The 16795-nt window shown below is 45.9% G+C and overlaps 1 protein-coding gene across 3 annotated transcripts in view; it reads left to right on the forward strand.

Moving 5' to 3' along the window:
* The window catches only part of LOC119978506 (arf-GAP with dual PH domain-containing protein 1), a 147262-nt gene that overhangs the window by 36519 nt on the left and 93948 nt on the right, over positions 1–16795 (forward strand). For all 3 annotated transcript variants that reach the window (XM_038820185.1, XM_038820184.1, XM_038820186.1), the window contains one exon: positions 14769–14899. In XM_038820185.1, coding sequence (XP_038676113.1) covers positions 14769–14899 — 131 coding nt within the window. The remainder of the gene's footprint in view (positions 1–14768; positions 14900–16795) is intronic.

Raw genomic sequence — 16795 nt, forward strand, 5'->3', positions numbered from 1 at the left:
CTGAGACGAGCAAGGAGGGGACATGAGAAGTCTTTGGCAGGTAGGATCAAGGAAAACCCAAAAGCTTTCTATAGGTATGTCAGGAATAAAAGAATGACTAGGGTAAGAGTAGGGCCAGTCAAGGACAGTGGTGGGAAGTTGTGTGTGGAGGCTGAGGAGATAAGCGAGATACTAAATGAATACTTTTCGTCAGTATTCACTCAAGAAAAAGATAATATTGTGGAGGAGAATGCTGAGACCCAGGCTATTAGAATAGATGGCATTGAGGTGCGTAGGGAAGAAGTGTTGGCAATTCTGGACAAGGTGAAAATAGATAAGTCCCCGGGGCCTGATGGGATTTATCCTAGGATTCTCTGGGAAGCCAGGGAAGAGATTGCTGAGCCTTTGGCTTTGATTTTTAGGTCATCATTGGCTACAGGAATAGTGCCAGAGGACTGGAGGATAGCAAATGTGATCCCTTTGTTCAAGAAGGGGAGTAGAGATAACCCCGGTAACTATAGGCCGGTGAGCCTAACGTCTGTGGTGGGTAAAGTCTTGGAGAGGATTATAAAAGATACGATTTATAATCATCTAGATAGGAATAATATGATTAGGGACAGTCAGCATGGTTTTGTGAAGGGTAGGTCATGCCTCACAAACCTTATCGAGTTCTTTGAGAAGGTGACTGAACAGGTAGACGAGGGTAGAGCAGTTGATGTGGTGTATATGGATTTCAGTAAAGCGTTTGATAAGGTTCCCCACGGTCGTCTATTGCAGAAAATACGGAGGCTGGGGATTGAGGGTGATTTAGAGATGTGGATCAGAAATTGGCTAGTTGAAAGAAGACAGAGAGTGGTAGTTGATGGGAAATGTTCAGAATGGAGTTCAGTTACGAGTGGCGTACCACAAGGATCTGTTCTGGGGCCGTTGCTGTTTGTCATTTTTATAAATGACCTAGAGGAGGGCGCAGAAGGATGGGTGAGTAAATTTGCAGACGACACTAAAGTCGGTGGAGTTGTAGACAGTGCGGAAGGATGTTGCAGGTTACAGAGGGACATAGATAAGCTGCAGAGCTGGGCTGAGAGGTGGCAAATGGAGTTTAATGTGGAGAAGTGTGAGGTGATTCACTTTGGAAAGAATAACAGAAATGCGGAATATTTGGCTAATGGTAAAATTCTTGGTAGTGTGGATGAGCAGAGGGATCTCGGTGTCCATGTACATAGATCCCTGAAAGTTGCCACCCAGGTTGATAGGGTTGTGAAGAAGGCCTATGGTGTGTTGGCCTTTATTGGTAGAGGGATTGAGTTCCGGAGCCATGAGGTCATGTTGCAGTTGTACAAAACTCTAGTACGGCCGCATTTGGAGTATTGCGTACAGTTCTGGTCGCCTCATTATAGGAAGGACGTGGAAGCGTTGGAACGGGTGCAGAGGAGATTTACCAGGATGTTGCCTGGTATGGAGGGAAAATCTTATGAGGAAAGGCTGATGGACTTGAGGTTGTTTTCGTTAGAGAGAAGAAGGTTAAGAGGTGACTTAATAGAGGCATACAAAATGATCAGAGGGTTAGATAGGGTGGACAGCGAGAGCCTTCTCCCGCGGATGGAGGTGGCTAGCACGAGGGGACATAGCCTTAAATTGAGGGGTAATAGATATAGGACAGAGGTCAGAGGTGGGTTTTTTACGCAAAGAGTGGTGAGGCCGTGGAATGCCCTACCTGCAACAGTAGTGAACTCACCAACATTGAGGGAATTTAAAAATTTATTGGATAAGCATATGGATGATAAGGGCATAGTGTAGGTTAGATGGCCTTTAGATTTTTTCCATGTCGGTGCAACATCGAGGGCCGAAGGGCCTGTACTGCGCTGTATCGTTCTATGTTCTATGTTCTATGTTCTTATTTCAGCAGTGGCGTAGAATTGTTGACAAAATGTCCCTGCATTTTACTGACTGCGGTGTGCAGTTACATTTTTATGTGCCTTACACAATGCAACATGGGCATGAGTAGTGTTCAGTACTGCTGAGATATAGCATCGCATTATCATTGCCACCTCAAGGGGCTAGTTTAGCTCACTGGGCTAAATCGCTGGCTTTTAAAGCAGACCAAGCAGGCCAGCAGCATGGTTCGATTCCCGTACCAGCCTCCCCGGACAAGCGCCGGAATGTGGCGACTAGGGGCTTTTCACAGTAACTTCATTGAAGCCTACTCGTGACAATAAGCAATTTTCAAGTGAATGCACCAACGCATATTTGGACAGATGCTTCTATGACCATTTAGTAATCACAGCAGAAAGGGCTTTGGCATATTAAAATGGGCAGGGATCAGCCCCAGTGTGCACCTGCCCAATTTTACAATCCTCACAGTAACCATTACTGAACTGGTGGGAATGGAGAGGTCAATTCAGGCGCCATTTAATATTTTCAAAATGGACAATTGTCCAACGTCACATGATGCCGTCAATTCCACCTAACCTAGCCTTGGATGCAGGCCACAATTGCCTGACTGTTCCAATATGGCAGGTCGCCACACCCCATCCACCATCACCATGTGCCAACATGGATTGGAAAATTGTAGGAGCATTGTGGATTCCAAAGCTTTACCAAATAATCCTGGACCAGCAATGTATTTAAATATGTTGTTCACAACCTGATACAAGCACAATTTAAAAACTTAATGGAAATCCACAACAGGACTGCATTTTGAATAAAGCAACCTGAGATCATGAAAGGCTCCATGTGAATGCAAGTCCTTTCATCTTGGTAGTTCTGTAGTGATGTCCCCTCCAGTGATGTAGCTACTTGGGTAGGTTGCAGTAGTAGCTGGAGTGTGGAACCAATGGTCATAAACCCACCACATTCTGAGCTAGAGGTCAGATTGTTACCCACTGAGTCCTGGCTGACCCAAAGTCAACCTCCCCCCATGGTGGGTTCCCCAGCGGCAGGGTGGGCGAACCACGCAAAAATCCCATAGATTTTGGTGGGATGGGGAGATCTCGCAAGCGACCAATGGATTGCTACATCTGCTGCAGCAGGGGGAGAGGGGGAAAATTCCGGCCAATATTGCTGAGAGAATTAGCAAAGAATCAAGTTATGTGTATTGAGATAATATCGAGATAATGCCTATTGATGTTCTTCACACTACTGTCTTTGTACTGCTGATATTTATAGTTTCAGTTCATTCCACTAGTCACACGGTTTATAGCCAAAATCTCAACTTTTATTCTGTTATTTTCCAAAGTATAGAAGATCACAGTGTGTGTGTGTTTGTGTGTCGGGGTGACATTGTGGTTCACAGTGGGTAAGGTTATGGGAAATCTGAGGAACCGAGAGCAAAAAACACATGAGGAAACTTGAGAATTTGTCGTAACGCCACCCTTATCACAAAGGAAGCTCAAGTTAGTTTGCTTTGTGTTTTCTGTTTCTACATCTTCCAGGCTGCACTTGGATTGCTGGGTGTGGCTATGGTTCCTGAAAGCGTTGTATCCCTCAATATTTTCATGCTGCTGCTTTGCAATGTACTAAAAGTATTTGTGATTGAAAGAAGGGAGAAATTTTGCATTTATATGGCACCTTCCCTCAACTTCACAACACCCCAAAGCACTTCACAACTAATTAAGTGTTTTTGAAGCATAGTCACAATATTTGTGCACAAGAAGTTCCCACAAGCGGTAATTATATAATGGCCTATTATAATATGTGTTGCTTGAGGGATAAGTCCTCTCCTGCTCTTCTTTGAAATAGCACCATGCGATCTTTTATGTCCACCTGAAAAGGCCAAGAGGGCGTCAGCTTAAAGTCTCATCTGAGAAACTGCATCTGTGGCAGTGTGGTACTCCCTCAGCACTGCACTGGAGTGAAGCTCAATCAGATTGGCTCCATTGCAATTACTGAGTTTTGATAATCAAACTCACTAACAGATTTAAAACTTCTAAGCCCTATAATAATAATCTTTATTGTCACAAGTAGGCTCACATTGCAATGAAGTTACTGTGAAAAGCCACTAGTCGCCATATTCTGGCGCCTGTTCGGGTACACAGAGGGCGAATTCAGAATGTCCAAATTACCTAACAACACGTCTTTCGGGACGAGTGGGAGGTAACCGGAGCACCCGGAGGAAACCCATGCAGACACAGGGAGAACGTGCAGACTGCGCACAGACAGTGACCCAGCCAGGAATCGAACCTGGGACCCTGGCGCTGTGAAGCCACAGTGTTAACCACTGTGCCACCGTGCAGCCCGGTAGCTAGTCTTCATTTGACTTGATTGAAGATTCTTGTGAGTCAGGTCGACTTAATTTTACTTGCTTTAGATTCCTGGGAGAGAAAACAGTGCAGGTGGATCAGAACAATATGATTTGATGTGAGATTTTTCAGTTTGTGCCTGTAATAAGCTAGTCTACACAATACTGGATAGAAATTGCCAAGAAGCTGAACTCTAAAGTTTCATTTCTAATTTGAGCAAAGATAAATTTTCCCAGCGACTTGAATAGAACCAAGCTGTAAATAAATGCAGAGGTGGTGTTGTGCCAACTGTTGATGGTCACAGTATGTTGTGATTGCAAAGCTAGCCAAAGCATCCAGCGAATGCCTCTGAAGTGTAGCTGGTGAGGCAATCCGAAGGCATCAGAATCCAGAGCAATGGGAGCCATTTCGCTTCCAGCTGATCAAGTCTCAATATCAGAGAAATCTGAAATCAAACTTGCACTTTCATTAATTTACAGTCATACACATATACATACCGTACACCAACACTCACACACATATACACACATATACACACAGGTATCACTAAGAATCTGCACTATTTTGGTACAATAGATACATCCCGACACACACAATCCCATCGCACTGAAGGCTTGGAGACAAACAAATAGAGATATAAATGCAGCAATCACGCTGTCTGTTGTAACAGTGATACAGTGGAAATTGAATCCTGGTCAATGGGCTATTTTGTGTGTCTTGTGTGCAGTGCTGTCTTGTCATTCAATTGCCTTGTACAGAGACACCGTTGCTATTTCTCACCCCGTTTGGTGAATAAGGAATATGTCAGTCAAAAAAACAGCAAAATCTGGGTCACTGGGTTCTCGATTCTATCTTTTATGCATCCCCTCTTGAAACATAGAATATTGAAAGAAGGGGTTTGAATTTTTAGGATATGAGTTTAAGTCTCACTATGGAAGTTTGTGAATTTAGATACATTTTTAATTTGTTTTTAAAAAAGTAAATACATCTGGAAATAAAAAGCTGATATTAGTAAAAGCGACTATGAAGATGATAGATTATTGTTAAAAAAAAAACAACTGGATTGCCCGTGCCCCTTTAGTGAGGAAGGAAACTTGCCGACTTTCGCCAGTTATGTCTCCAATTCCACATCACCATAGGTGTCTCTTAATTGCCCTCTGCTTAGTGAGCCAACAGGTCGTATCAAATGGAAGACATAACGAGATCTTCACCACTATGATTGCCCACCATCTTCACAAATAACCTAGCGATGGGCAATAAATGTTGGCCTTGCCGGTCACACTCATAGAATCATCATAGAATTTACAGTGCAGAAGGAGGCCATTCGGCCCATCGAGTCTACACCGGCCCTTGAAAGGACACCCCCCTACTTAAACCCGGTGACTCCACCTAACCGTTGGACACGAAGGGGCAATTTAGCGTGACCAGTCCACCTAACCTGCACATCTTTGGACTGTGGGAGGAAACAGGAGCACCCGGAGGAAACCCACGCAGACACGGGGTGAAAGTGCAAACTCCCAACAGACAGTCACCCGAGTCTGGAAATGAACCCGGGTCCCTGGAACTGGTGGGCAGCAGTGCTAACCACTATGCCGCCCCACACTTGAATTATTATTTTTTGCTTTGTTTTGGTGCAGTTTCCTGGTCAAAAACATTTGTGCTTTTGGCCTGTTATAAAATCCAATGCTCACCTCATTCAGCCTGAATTGATGACTGTAGCTCCGATTGTTTTGCGAGCTCTTCTTCTCGCCCCCGTGTTGTGCAGGGTGTCTCTGATACACACTTGATGCTTTAAAATGTACATGTTTGCCTTTTCCAGTAGAAATTATAAGATACCAGAAGTGCTTGACATTCCCTCAAGTATCATTGATTTAAGAGGGCTATGCATTAAAGAGGTTTGTTGTTCCCCTCAAGTGTGTTTTCTATAAAGAATAAAGCCTTTCAATTCATTGTGTCACAGTGCTAAGTGCAATTTAATTTGCCCATAAAACTTCGATCGGTGTTAAAGAACTTGTAGCAGTGAGGGGAACGCAATCCAACTGAGTCCCCTTCAAACCCGAACTTGGAACATGTGGCCATTGAATAAATGATACAAAGGTCTAGTATACATGCTAGTCGCATGTCTGTATACAGGATATCCCAAAATCTATTTTTTTAATTATGATTCTTTTCTTCTTTAAGTCTGTGATGAATGTAATTCACAATGTAATATATATTATACCATGTCACTGTAAGCTCGACATACGAGCAGTTGCGTTGCCCTACCAATAGGGGGAGTTGCACTGGGAATGTACAGGGGTTTGTACTTGGGCTCCACCCTTGGCTCCAGCCACGGCTCCTCTCCCTAGATTGACGTATAAAGGATGATGCCGAAGAGCCAGACACCAGTTCATCTGGAGTTCATCGTGTTACAGGCTGGCTCTATTGTAAGAAAACCACTATTTACATCCTAAAGCACGTGTCTCGTGAATTGATGATCGCATCAAAGTCTATGCTGTTGAGTGCTGTTTTTGTGTTTCTCACATTTGTTTCCTGTGTGTTATTTCTCCACTTTCCCTGACCTTAATTACATTACATTCCACTTTTCTTCTCGCTCATTTATGTGCATTTCTCGAGCACCATTCATGACTTAAGAGGGCAGAATCTTGTGGAGGCAACGGAGTTCTCGGCTGCTGCCTGAAGAGCCAGCGAGACCCCCTCATTGCCTCTATCCGGGAAGGCCTGCCACATCTTGTGCCATGTCAGGGTCTTAACAGGCCAGCACTGGACCTTCCCTGGGATCAAGGACCCTCACGGGCAGAAGTCCTGCTCACCAAGAGCTACCAAAAAATCAGAGGCTGACAGGTCTTCTGTACATAACAGTGCCACTGGGGAGGTGGTGGCTGCTGCTGGTATTACATCGAGCGGGAGTTGTGGTGTGACTCTCAGCAGCCTCATACCCCCTACCCTTCCTAATGCCAGGTCTCTAAAACGTGCGCTGAGTGCCTTTTTAATGAAACAACCCACCCCAGCAGCCTCAAAGTTTGTTTGTCGTGCTCCACCCCCATGGCTAGCCTCCCAGCTGTCACAGGGTTATTACCAGCTGTGGTGCAATGGCATTAATTGGCATGCATTAATTGCCCATTTAAGAATCTCAGTTGGTGGTGAGCAGGAAGACCCTTCACAGGCCTTCCCATCATGGACTGAATCAGGGTGGAGGCAACTCAAAACTCCTCCTCTTATGCCTCCAGGCTCGGAAAGCCCCCCTCAATGAAGAGATCCCCAAATCTCTCAATCCCTGCCCGCTGCCACCTCCTAAAGCCCCCCTGGAACAAACCGGTGATTATCACAGATCGGTGATAATCCGGGCTTGTGGAGTACCGAGCCAGCGGGAACGGCAGGGGCGCCATTAGCAAAGCCTCCAAACTCGTACCCTTACAGGATGCCGCCTCAACTCACTCCCACACCGACCCCTCCCCCACTACCCACTTCCTAACGATTGATATGTTGGCAACCCAGTAATAGCTCATAAAATTTGGAAGGGCTAAGCCCCCCTCCCGTGCCACCATTCCAAAAGTACCTTCTTCACCCTCTGGGTCTTACCAGCCCATACAAAACCCGAGATTGCCGTGTTCATCTTCCTGAAAAAAGCCTTAGGGATAAAAATTGGAAGACATTGACAAATGAACAGCAACCTCGGGAGGATTGTCATCTTCACAGTCTGCACCCTCCCCGCCAATGACAGAGGGAGCATGTCCCACCTGTGGAAGTCTCTTTTCATATGCTCAACTGCCCTGCCCAGATTTAACTTATGGAGCTGACCCCAGTCCCTAGCCAGCTGAATCCCCAGGTACCGAAAATTCCTACCCTCCACTTTGAACGGTAACTCCCTTAGTCTCCTCTCCTGCCCCTGTGCCTGGATCGCGAACACCTCGCTCTTACCCATATTTAACTTGTAGCCTGAGAACCGACCAAATTCTTCCAGTCTCTCCATAATTCCAGCCATCCCCCCCAGCGGGTCTGTTATGTACAGGAACAAATCGTCTGTGCAGAGCGAGACTCTATGGTCCACCCCACTCTCACTATCCCCCGCCAAACATTCAATGTCTTAAGGCCATTGCACAGGGCTCTATGGCCAGGGCAAACAGTAGTGGGGAGAGCGGACACCCCTGTCTTGTCCCCCGACACAAAATAAAGACTGGACCCGGTTGGTCCTTACATTCGCCGCCGATGCCTGGTATAGCAACCGGATCCAGTCCACAAATCCCTGCCCGAACCCAAACCTTCCTAAGATATCCCACATGTACTTCCACTCCATCCGGTCAAAGGCCTTTTCTGCAACCATGGCTACTACCACCTCTACCTCACACCCCTCCACTGGCATCATTATGACATTTAAGAGCCGTCTAATGTTGGACATCAAGTGCCACACCTTCACAAATCCCGCCTGGTCCTCCCCGATTACCCCCGGGACACAGTCCTCTATACGTGTGGCTAGGATCTTTGCCAGCAACTTCGCATCTACATTCAAAAGAGAGATTGGCCTATACGATCCACAGCTCTCTGGATCCTTATGACCTGGTGATTTATAACAGTCTAATTAAAGGACATGATCTCATTCTATATATGTGACAGCTGCACATTAATATCAATTCACAACTGCCTTGTACTTTTCCAGATGTTTTAATTTATTGACTAACGTCAGAGAGATTTAAATGTAACATTATGGATTTTCATTTAACAAAGGAACTTAGACTTTATCCAAATTTCATGCAAGTGCATGAGAAGGAGTATGCAAATTAAACAGTGGGACTGTACTGTGCTGGAATCAGCATTATTCAGCTCCATTTAACCGTTTGATTGCTGCCGGTTGTTACCTTCACAGGGCTCGATTATTATGCCATGGGTAACCAGTGTACAAGCTATTTAATACATTCTCTCTGCTGTTTTGATGCCGATATCACTTCATTTAAGTTACATTGGTCAATGCCTCTGATGACAAAACAGAGAGTGAGATTTCAGGCCAGTGCGTTAGGTGTCCGTATGTTTGTATCTCAACCTGTCATTTTAAGGCCTTTCTTTTTTCAAATTTCATGAATCTATCTGATGAAAAGCACCCCATCCTGCACTAAATAAGATTATCTACTAATGATTCATCAACCTTCATGACCTTGTCTTTTTGAGCAATTCTGTGCTTGTTGCCAGTCACAATGAAGAACCTTGACACTGTCCGATCTGATTTCCCCTAAGAACCTTCTAGCCAGCACATAAACAGCTTGGTGTTTATTTGGTGTTTTTAATGTAATAAAACATTGTAATACGCTCTACAGAAGCATCATAAAATAAAACTTGACACGGAGACACTTGGGGAGATAATGCAATGTTCAAACGTTTGGTCACAATGGGAGGTTTTAAGACAAGTCTGAAGGAAGGAAATGACAATAGAGAGGTGGAACTCTGTAGAGAGGGAATTCTAGGACTTCGAGCCTTGGCAGCTGATGGCATAACCACCCCTGATGGAATGGTTAAAATCAGGGATGCTCAAGAGAACTAGAGAAGCTCAAAGATCTCGAAGGGTTGTGGGGCTGGAGGAGATCACAAATAGGGAGAAGGGCAGCGTCATGGAGGGATTAGAAAACAAGGATAAGAATCCCAAAGTCAAAATGTTGCTTCACCAGGAGCCGATTGTAGGTTAGTGAGTGTGGTGATATGCATCACTGTAAATACACAAGGGGTTAATGTAGGCACACTGCAACTGAGTAAACACTAGAGGGAGCACCAGAGACGTCATGACACACAGACATTCAACCAATAGATCAGTAAGATATGACACGACCAATGGGCAGTCAAGACACACCCAGAGGTGACACTACCACAAGGGGGCTACCCATATAAAAGGACAGGGCACACATGCTCTTTCTCTTTCCATAGGCGATATTCAGAGAGACAGGGGCAGATCAGGAAGCATCACACCCACCGCATGGATTAGAGCAGACTGGTTAGTTAGATTGAGTTATTATAGTAAGATCAGCAGGAGAGTCGAACTCAAGTAGGAGAATTGTTAACTGTTCAATAAATGTGTTAAACCTATCTCCAAGTCTGAACCTTCCTTTGTCAGAGCATACATCTAGGAAGCAGCTTATGCTATATGAAGCAGCATAAGACAATAGTGATCACAGGATAAAGGGTGAACTGGACTTGCTGTGAGTTAAGACACAAGCAGAAGAGTTTTGAATGACCCCGAGGTTACTCAGGGCCAAAGGCTGGAGGTCAGCCAGGTGGGTGTTGGAATAGTCCAAGTCTAGACGTGGCAGAGGCATGAATGAGAGTTTCGGCTGCAGGTGAAGTCCGACCATGTTACAGAGATGAATATAGGCGATCTGAGTAACTCTGCCAATATGAGGAAACCCAACCTCTGGTCAATTGTAAACAGACTGGCTTAATCTCGGGCTTTTCTCATGGAGTGAGATGGATCAGTAATTAGGGAGGAGAGTTTGGAGCAGGGACTGAAAGAAAGGCTTTAGTTTAAAGGAGATTTTGGTCCTATGAGGTTTGTGTGGATTAGCATGTCACATGCTGAACAGGCTCTGGTTTGATATTGGCAAGCTCTACTTGCACTGAATCCATCTGCACGTGGTATGAACTTTGCTCAATGATATAGAGCTGAGTATGTGTATTATTCGTTCATGGGATATGGGTGTTGCTGGCTGGACCAGTATTTCTTGCCTGTCCCTGAGGGCATTAAAGAGTCAATTGCGTTGCTGTGGTTCTGGAATTATAAATAGGACAAAAGATTTCCTTAGTGAACCAGATGGATTTTTACAACAATCATTAGACTTTTAATTCCAGATTTTTAATGATTTCAAATGTCACCATCTGCTGTGGTGGAATTCATACTAGAGTCCTAGAACATTACTAGTCTAGCAACAGTATCACTATGCCACTGCCTCTCCTTAGGCGATATCAATTTCATTACCTGCATGTTTTAGCCTCCATGAGGATCGTGAGACAACAATTAATGATCTTCCAATGGGACTTACTGAATACGAGCACCCCAGGTAGGGACGGAGACCCACCACCTGGGCCTCGTCAGACTACAGGATAAAAGCAAGCCCAGTCAGGGCCTGGTCAGATCTATCCTCCCAGTAGGGTCTACACTGGGGAGTGAGGTACAGGAATAATGTGTATAAAATATGTAAATAGATCCAGTTTTATTTATGACACCAGCACTTGGTGTAAAGCCTTTTCCCCAAGGCCCAGTGTTTGGGGGCAGCGGAGATCAGGCACCCATAATTGAGTCTGCCCCACCCCAATGCAATAGGAAAATCTACCCTATAATTTACTGAATGAATCATGAATCCACGTCATCATTTATTCAGATTGGTAAACTACCCCAGAATTCTTACAAATTATTAATCTATCTATAATTTAATATGCTGAAAATATGCTATTTTCCCAAAATTCATTCAGATCATTAAATCACCTAAGAATTTATGAAATAATTTATAATTTATTAAATGAACCATTAATCTAGTCCATAAATTATTATAAAAAATGGTACTACATTAATTAGACCTCGAGAACTCCATTACAACCACACTGAATTAGCCAAGAATAGAATGAGATGTGTATGCTGGCAGTGTAAATTACACTGGGGCTATATCTTGGGACTATAACTAAGATTATTCACCGTGCAGCTGATTAAGAAGCAGCAAGCTGTATTACAGGCAATTAAGTCATGTTGAGCATCAGTAGCTGGGGAAAAGGCAATTTACAGCTGGCAAGGAGGACCTCCTTTAGAATGGCAAAATGCTCACTGTTGAGCAGGTAAAGCTAAAAGCTGAATTAGGGTCTGCAAACACATACTTGAATTAGGACAGGTCGAATGTGACTGCTCACTTACTCTCCTGAACAATTGAATACTTTCAGTCTTCCTTGTGACCCTTTGCCCCCAATAGTTTTTTCTCCTCTGCTGGAGGCATTGGCCAACTGTGGAATGCAGATCAATGTAGGCATGTTCACTCACTCATTCATTCAGATGCACACATGCACAATTTTCTTCCAGCACCTCGTTCAGATCATTATTCTTCTAATTATGGCAGAATAAGCCTCCCACAAACAGCAGTGCGATAATGACCAGATTATTTGTTCTTTAAATGTTGATTAGCCAGAACAGGAGGGAGAACTCCCCTGCTCTTTTGAAATAATGCTGTGGGATGTTTTCATCCACCTGAGGTGGACTGCAGTTTATCAAAACATAGGAATTGGAGCAGGAGTAGGCCATTCGGCCCTTCGAGCCTGCTCTACCATTCATAGAACATAGAACAGTACAGCACAGAACAGGCCCTTCGGCCCTCAATGTTGTGCCGAGCCATGATCACCCTACTCAAACCCACGTATCCACCCTATACCCGTAACCCAACAACCCCCCCCCCTTACTTAACCTTGCTTTTATTAGGACACTACGGGCAATTTAGCATGGCCAATCCACCTAACCCGCACATCTTTGGACTGTGGGAGGAAACTGGAGCACCCGGAGGAAACCCACGCACACAGGGGGAGGACGTGCAGACTCCACACAGACAGTGACCCAGCCGGGAATCGAACCTGGGACCCTGGAGCTGTGAAGCATTTATGCTAACCACCATGCTACCCATATGATCATGGCCGATCCTTTATCTCAATGCCTTACTCCCTTGCTCTCGCCATACACCTTGACACCTTTACAGTCTAGAAATCTATCTGTTTCCTTCTTAAATATTTTTCAGAGATGGCCTCCACACCCTTCAGTGGGAGAGAATTCCACAGGTTCACCACCTTCTGAGTGAAGAACTTTCTCCTCACCTCAGTCCTAAATGGCCTGCCCCGTATCACTGCGTGTGAAAGACAGCACTTTTAAAATATTCTTTCATGGATGTGGCCATCACTAGCAAGGCCACCATTTGTTCCCATCCATAATTGCCCATGAAAGGTGGTGGAGAGCTGCCTTCTGGAACTGCTTTTGTCTGTCTGGTGCAGGTACACCCATCATGCTGTTAGGAAGGGAGTTCCAGAAGTTTGGTCCAGCAGCAGTAAAGAAACGGCGATATAATTCCAAGTCAAGATGGTGTGTGGCTTGGAAGAAAACTTGTCGGTGGTGGTGTTCCCATCCATTTGCTGCCCTTATCCTAGAATCACAGAATAATACAGTGTGGAAGAGACCTTGCGGTCCATCGAGCCAGCACCAACGCATGAAAAGCACCTGACCTGCCTACCTAATCACAGTTGCCAACACATGACCTGTAGCCTTGAATGTTATGATGTGCAAAGTACTCATCCAGGTACTTTTTGAAAGATGTGAGGCAGCCCGCCTCTACCACCCTCCCAGGCAGTAGGTAGTACTGGAACAGCTTGACTAGGCTCCAGCACATTCTGGAGCACCACAGCCAGTGTGTTTTCAGGGCCCATAGCCTTTGTAGTGTCCAGTCCTCAAGCTGTTTCTTCATATCAGGTAGAGTGAATCAAATTGAGTGAAGATTGGCATCTGAGATGTCTTTGACCTTAGGAGGAGGCCGCAATGAATCATCCACTCGGCATTTCTGGCTGAAGGTGATTGCAAATGCTTCAGCCTTGTCTTTCGCACTGATGGCTCCCCCCTCATTGAGAGTGGGGGTATTTGTGGAACCACCTCCTCCAGTGAGTTGTTTAACTTTCCACCACCATTCACCACTGGATGTGGCAAGACAGCAACCTTAGATCTGATCCGTCAGGGAGAAAATATAGGGATGCAGATCTGGCAGATAAGCATTTGTAAAGCGAAAATTGTTTGAAGTGGTGAACCTTTGTTCCGCAGTCTCCTTTCATGGATTGTTTGAGCTATCTGACCTGTGTTTGTGTGCTGTACCACACAGCAATCACATCACTGAATTAATGAGGAAATGGCACCCATGACAATGCAGCACCCCTTCAGCAGTGCACCAGATTACATGGCCAGGCCACTGAAGGAGGTCACAAACCCCTGAGAGTAGATTTGAGCATCAGCTTGGCTGAATGGATAGCAGTGTTTGGAATTCTACGAGTGGCATCAGTAACCCCATGTCAGAATAGATGTACATATGTGAACACATTGGACAGCTGTAGGACCAAAGGCAGCTGTGGTATCCTCATGCTGGCATAGTCTTCTGATATCTGTTGGCCAGGTTCAAAATATGAAGAATGGCACCTCCGCACAAAGGGTAATGAAAATTTAGCCTTCCGTTCCCCTAAAAAATCTGTGATCAATGGACGGTTTTAAAACTTCAATCAGTAGATCTTTAGATTAAGGATATTAAAGAATATGAAGCCAGGGTGATGAATGGAGTAGAGATCAGCCATGATCTAATTGAATGACAGAATAAGCTTGATGGGCTGAACGGCCTTCTAAATTCCTAATTACTGAGCTATTGCTTGTGAATCTGCTTCCCATATCCCAGTGCCTTGGGAGAAGGAGAGACTATTGATTTGGGGAAACAAAGGGAAGTATGGTAATGCACCATGGTCCCCACTGATATATTAGATTTAACTTCATGTTTGCTTTACTCTTTTGTTTTTCAGATTGCGACTGGGCATCCTACACTCTTGGAGTTTTTATCTGTTTAAATTGTTCAGGAATTCATCGAAATATCTCTCAAGTTAGCAAAGTGAAATCCGTTCGGTTAGATGCCTGGGAAGATGACGAAGTTAAGGTAAGTGTTTGAGTCAAAATTCAAGTGAAAAATCTGTCTGACTGAGATTGGGGATTCAGAAAGAAATAAATATTGGCCGGGATTCTCCCCTACCCGGTGGGGCGGGGGGTCCCGGCGTTGTGGAGTGGCGAGAACCACTCCGGCGTCAGGCCTCACCAAAGGTGCGGAATTCTCCACACCTTTAGGGGCTAGGCCCGCGCCAGAATGGTTTCCGCTCAGCCGGCCGGCGCGAACGGCCTTTGGCGACCCGCCAGCCGGGGCCGAAAGCCCTTCGCCGGCCGGCGGAAGTCCGCGCATGCGCCGGAGCATCAGCGCTGCTGACGTCATTCCGGCGCATGCGTGGGGGAGGGGGTCTCTTCCGCCTCCGCCATGGTGGAGACCGTGGCGGAGGCGGAAGAAAAAGAGTGCCCCCACGGCACAGGCCCGCCCGCCGATCGGTGGGCCCCAATCACGGGCCAGGCCACCGTGGGGGCACCCCCCGGGGCCAGATCGCCCCGCGCCCCCCCCCCCAGGACCCCGGCGCCCGCCCGCACCGCCAATCCCACCGGCACCAGACGTGCTTTGATTCCCGCCGGCGGGAAAAGATTGTCAGCGCCGGGACTTCGGCCCATCGCGGGCCAGAGAATCGCCGCAGGGGGGCCCGCCGACCGGCGCGGCGCGATTCCCGCCCCTGTCGATTCCTGGGTGGCGGAGAATTCGGGCCACGGCAGGGCGGGATTGACGCCGGCCCCGGGCGATGGGGGGTCGGAGAATTCCGCCCCTGGTATCGAGCAAAACATTTACCAGAGAGCTTAACAGCACACCACAGATTATGATCATCATAAAAATACAATCTGGAACTCACTGCCTGAAAGGGTGGTAGCGACAGGAACCCTCGCAACATTTAAGAGACAAATAGATGAACACTTGAAACGCCACAGCATGTAAGACTGTGCACCAAGTGCTGTAAAATGGGAATAGAATAGATGGCCGGCGCAGACACGATGGGCCGATGGGTCTCTCTTTGTGCTGTAAAGCTTGATGACTTTTTAGCCTGACTATGCGACTGATGTTGATGTCAGATTAATTTCGCTGCTGCATGTCTGACTCACATTCATCCCGTGTAACTATATTGTCCTTCAATCCACTGTCTGTGACAGTGGGATTATGGTTTAGGAATGAATCAGCCATGTTTTCTGACATTCAAGCCTATGGCACAGGGACTATGTAGGAAATGAAGGCACTAATGTTGACCAAAAGGCGGCAAGGTGGCGTAGTGGTTAGCACTGCTGCTTCAGGACCTGGGTTTGATCCCGGCCCCGGGTCACTGTCCCTGTGGAGTTTGCACACTCTCCCCGTATTTGCGTGGGTCTCACCCCACAATCCAAAGATGTGCAGGGTAGATAAATTGGCCACACTAAATTTCCTCTTAAGTGGAAAAAAAAGAATTGGCCACTTTAAATTAAACAAAAATAATAATGTTGACCAAATGTGAATGCTCTGCCATTGAGCATATTCAAAACAGAGGTCGCTAAGTTTTTAGGGACTAAAGGATATGGGAATAGTGGGGGAAGGTGGGCTGTTAAGCCATATCCTTATTGAATGGCGGAGCTGACTTGAAAGGCCAAATGGCCTACTCCATTCCTATTTCTTATGTGTAATGACCTCTAGTTTTTTAGGAGACGTAAAACGAATATGGTTTTAACAAATGGATTTCATCTCGGAGTTAGCGGCTTGTGTTCCCTGAATGTCACATCCTGAAGAATGGGCCTGATACCAGCTCAACATAGCCACTGATATTGAGGTTGACAACCCACCAGGACTGCCCTGGAGTCTTAAGGAGCTGAAGACCAGTCTTCGGGGCACAGCTGCGAGTCACATCCTAGAATTATTGAGACAACTCTAGTATTATTGCTT

Source organism: Scyliorhinus canicula, chromosome 15 (assembly GCF_902713615.1).
Source record: "Scyliorhinus canicula chromosome 15, sScyCan1.1, whole genome shotgun sequence".
In the NCBI taxonomy this organism is placed as follows: domain Eukaryota; kingdom Metazoa; phylum Chordata; class Chondrichthyes; order Carcharhiniformes; family Scyliorhinidae; genus Scyliorhinus; species Scyliorhinus canicula.